Raw genomic sequence first — 4672 nt, 5'->3', positions numbered from 1 at the left:
GGTCCATCAAAGGGCTACAAAGATGATGAGGGGATGGGAACATCTCTCATATGAGGAAAGGCTGAGGGACTTGGGTCTCTTTAGTCTAGAGAAAAGAAGATTGAGGGGGGATCTTATTAATACTTACAAATCCTTAAAGGGAGGATGCCAGGGGGATGGGAGCAGTCTTTTTTCAGTGGTGCCCAGTGATAGGACGAGGGGTAATGGGCACAAGCTTGAACATAGGAAGTTCCATCTTAACATGAGGAGGAACTTCTTTACCTTGAGGGTAGTGGAGCACTGGAACAGGCTGCCCAGAGAGGTTGTGGAGTCTCCCACTCTGGAGACATTCAAAACCCGCCTGGATGCTGTCCTGTGCAATCTGTTGTAGGTGACCCTGCTCTGGCGGGGGGGTTGGACTAGATGATCTCCAGAGGTCCCTTCCAACCCTAACCATTCTGTGATTCTGTGATTCTGTGATGGATGCCCCATCCCTGGAAAGATTCCAGACCAGGTTGGACAGGGCTCTGAGCAACCTGATCTAGTTGAAGATGTCCCTGCCTATGGCAGGGGGGTTGGACTAGCTGGCCTTGAAAGGTCCCTTCCCACCCAAACCATTCTATGATTCCGTAATTCTATGATTCTAAGTTCATGAGGTGATTTGGCCCACAAAAGATGCATTTCTCCTCACGAGCACTTACAACAAGCAAAGAAACTTACCTGTGTCTACCGAGTGCAGTGTTGTTGTGCACACAGTGGATTTTGGAGGGCACAGGGTGGCCGTTCTGCACTCAGCAATATCCATCGGATCCTTGCACGTGTAACATCGTAAGGACTGGGCTGCAAAGGGGAAGAGAATGGGTCTGAGGTAGTCACAGCAGCAAAGGTAGACATCAAGTCTGCAGCTTCTCTGCTCTGTGGTGGGGACTGTGTGATGGTCAGTGCTCCATCCCACCTTGACCAAGACACATTGGCCTCAGAAACAAAGCAGTGCTGAAGGCAGTGGCAAAACTTGGGTATGTCAGGGGGGAAAGACCAAACACCAGCACCAAAGGACAAGGATGGTGTTGCGGGAGTTGAGTATGATCACTGCCTTGGGGCCTCAGCAGCCGCAAAAGAGCAGGGATCTAGGGGTACTTATTGCTTGTGAACAGCTTTGATAAGATCTTTCATCCTCTGTAAGAGATGCTGTAGGAGAGAGCAAAATAGCTCCTTCTGTTGAGAGCAGTATCACCAGCACCGACAGACTGGCAGTTCCCCGATCCTTCCACCCACAGTGACAGCTCCTTCATGCTCGTTTAGAGGGATTTGTGCAGAACTTCGTAACTGAGAGCTGAATTTAAATTTCAGAGCTGAACCAGAGATCCTAAGGGCTGAATGTGGCCTAAAACCCACTTTCATTGGGGGCTACTGCTGCTTTTTAAAAGACATGATGCTGCAGAGCTCTTGCTGGCTGCCTGCCGACACAGGGACACTTTTACATATGCAACCATTGATCACAGCAGTTGCTCAAAAGTCTCGGTACAAGACCTGTCCGTCCACAGCCAGCAGATACCGAGTGTGCATATTTTTCGGAGTTGTGCTGGTGTGGCTTGATGACAGAAACCAGCCTGGTGTGATATTTTCTATTCTACATGCCTTCTACCAACACAGCAGGTGAAGAACCACCCAAATGTGTCCACTGCCATCTATTGGCAAAATTGCAGAGAGACGATGTTTTCTTATAGCTCTGCAGCTTCTGCTGTTAGAGAGAAACTTCTGGGACTTTGTGATAAGGATAAACATTTTTGAAGGTAGTTGTTTGAATGTCTGACTCTGGAATGAATTTTCAGGGTTTCAACTTCTCTTAGCGCCTTATTTGGAAAATTCATCTGTGCAATAAAGCCTACAAGATGCAAAAGTTTTCTTTGTCCTCTTTGCAGAGGTAGAAAGGACTTTTTAATGTGAACAGTGGTGGTATTTTGATGGCCATATCCTTTGTAAACAGGTGTGGTGGAGCTGTCCCTGTTTACCCGAGCTGAGGACCTTAATAGATCCCTTCCAAATGACCAATGAGCGGTTGTTTTACATTTTAACATGCAGAAGCCACTGAGACAGAAAACACAACATCAACTGGACAAGCATATGGGTATTTGTGAGTGTGTAGGACTGGTTAATGTATGGATGCAGCAGTGCTAGCTTAAAGCAGCTGAGAAACTGATCTGAAGCTTTTGGGTTGAGCTGGTTTCCAAACCTCACCATTTTCATGAGTGAGCAGGGCAGTGCCACAGGCTCTGGGGAAGATAATTCCAATTAAGCGGGTTTTAGGAAGAAAACCCTCAGTTCCTCTATCTTTCACTGACTCTGGGTGTGGCACTCGGAGAACGCTTGTTTTAAAGCAAGGCTGCAGTGGAAGAGGAAAGCCCAAAAGCATAATGACCAGAACAGAAGAACTGAACATGGAGGACAGTGCCGTGTCCTGATAGGAGGCCAATAATTCACTATTCCTCTCTGTCCAACAGTACCTTCTGCCTCCTGATATCAAACCTCTAGAAGATAAATGGTCACAGAAATATTTCTCATCTGCAAGAGTTGTGCCTAAACCAGCTGCCTCCCACTAGATCATCCCAGAAAACCCATTTCTGCCTCCATCTCGACTATCAAGCAAAGGGTGGTGATGCTTCTCTGTTTCCATAAAGCAATCCGAGATCTGTGAGTGGAAACCCGCTCTGTCAGTTCCTCAGCAACCCCATTAAATTCAGGACTGGGCTAGACCCAGAAGGAGGAAAATAAACATATGATACACTACCTGTGAAATATGTTAAAAGAAAGAAAAAACCCTGGCAGGTACTGAAATGTAAAAAATTGCAGTAGCTGTATAGAAGTAACTGTCCTGGTTCAGCCCTGTGGTGGGTTTGACCCATGTCCTTCAACAAGCAGGAGGGTTTGCTTTGGAGACAGTTGGAAAGAGTAATGAGGGTAGGGGATCTAAAAAAATCAATGCAGCCTGAAGAGACCCAAACCACTTCCATGCATAAAGGACTGCAAGGTGTATGCCTTTCAGCCTTCTTCCACTTCCAAATCCTTGGATGATTTCCATGTAGCCATGCCTCCAGATGGAGGTGTTCCGCCCCTGCCCAAGGGTGCCTTTCATTTGAGATCTTTCAGAGTCCCATAAAAGCAGCCTGAGGCTCTCTGGGACCCATGGGCTGGAGGTTAAAACCCACTGGGTTGGTGTCACCCTAAGGATGACTCTGTCCCAGACCAAGGATGTATTTGCAGTGGATCACAAATAGGTGGAGTAAGAACACAACGATGACCAGACCCTGCTACCAACTTGCCCAAGACCCAGACTCATCAGAGACCAAACCGAAACAGATCCAGGAGAATTTCCTATCTCCACCTATATCCTAATCTCTAGAAATCAGTAAAAATGCTGGAGCTGGTGGTTTAATGAACCTTTCCAAAATCCTTGGAGTTGTTTCTCAAACCCTGACCTGTATCTGTACCGAAGCCTCACCCTCTGGTTTTCAGAGCTTCCAGCAGCCAGTCGGGAGGTTTCAGGGATGGTAGAAGCTCAGGATGAACATACTCCACCCCACCGCCCAGGGGACAAGTTGGCAGCTTAAGAGCTCGTACTGCCCTGTGCCATGTGGCTGTCATTCACACCTTCATCTTATAAAGCAGCGTTTTGGTCCCGTTCATCCCAGTTGGGTGACAGGCGACCACCTATGCATCCAAACGATGTGCATTGCTCTCGATAAGGCATCACACTTTTCCCTACCAGGAATGCATATCCCCTTTCCCCATTCACCCTCTCCATTGACCTTCCTAAATACATGAAAGCGTTATTTCCCCTACCTGGGGATTACCAGGTCTTCCGGCATTGATGCCTTTCCCCTCCCATCCCAGGCACTTCCCAGGGGGTCCCTGCAGTGTCAGAAATGCAGCAGTCTTACCCAACTCCACGTATACCAGGCCAAGCAGGAACCCAACCAGAAGTGTCTTCATGCTGAGAGCAGATCCGTGCAGCCAGGACAGTAAAGGAGAGCTGCTCCCAGGGAGCTTTATATGTTTTCCCACCCTCCACCTCCTGTTGATCCTGTGGGCGGATTCCCTCGGGGTGTCAGGGGAGAGCTCAACTCCAGTCTGGATTGGGATTTGTAGAGGAACAAGTTCCCTGAGAAGGTGACGTCACCGTAATGAGCAGACTCCTGCAATACGTCGTCTCTTCTTCAGGTTTATGTCCTGGGGCTGGTCCCATGGAAAAGGAAAAACACAGCTTGCACTGCAAGGGGCGGCCCCACGCCGGTGTTTGGATGGGGAATGTGACAAGGTATGTTTGTTCCTTCAAGTCTGGCTCCGTGAGCCGGGAACTGGGTTGTGTCAGGCATGTTGCATTGGGCAACAACAGTCTCGATGCAAGCGGCAGCAGGCTGAGCTTCCACGCGTGTTGGCTCAGCCTCACCAAAGCCTGTGCCATGTTTTCATGCCTACTGCTCTCTGGGCTGACAGGCAGGAAGCTGGCGTGGCTGGATTTGCCCAAAGCATGTGTCTTTTCCCAAATCCAGTGCAAACGCAAGCTCTGTTTCTGGCTCCCAGGGGCTCAGTTAGTAACTGAGCACCGGTGCTGAGCTGCTGGGTATGGGAGTCCCTGAAAGGACAGTGGAGGTGAGCATGGGAGATGGTGCCTCCAGATCTGGGATTTGAGTAC

General features: G+C 48.9%; 1 protein-coding gene across 1 annotated transcript in view; it reads right to left on the bottom strand.

Annotated features, from left to right (window-relative positions):
- Positions 1 to 3969, bottom strand: part of LOC104283989 (secreted Ly-6/uPAR-related protein 1-like) — a 6249-nt gene extending 2280 nt beyond the window's left edge. The window contains exons 1-2 of the mRNA XM_009882248.1: positions 3918 to 3969; positions 700 to 819 (exon numbers count right to left, since the gene is read on the bottom strand). Of these exons, the coding sequence (XP_009880550.1) occupies positions 700 to 819; positions 3918 to 3969 (172 nt within the window). The remainder of the gene's footprint in view (positions 1 to 699; positions 820 to 3917) is intronic.
- Positions 3970 to 4672: the final 703 nt, after the last annotated feature.

This window comes from Charadrius vociferus, unplaced genomic scaffold, assembly GCF_000708025.1.
Source record: "Charadrius vociferus isolate BGI_N301 unplaced genomic scaffold, ASM70802v2 scaffold393, whole genome shotgun sequence".
Lineage (NCBI taxonomy): Eukaryota > Metazoa > Chordata > Aves > Charadriiformes > Charadriidae > Charadrius > Charadrius vociferus.
Note: the sequence above shows the minus strand (reverse complement) of the source record. Positions and strands in the feature narration are given on the sequence as shown.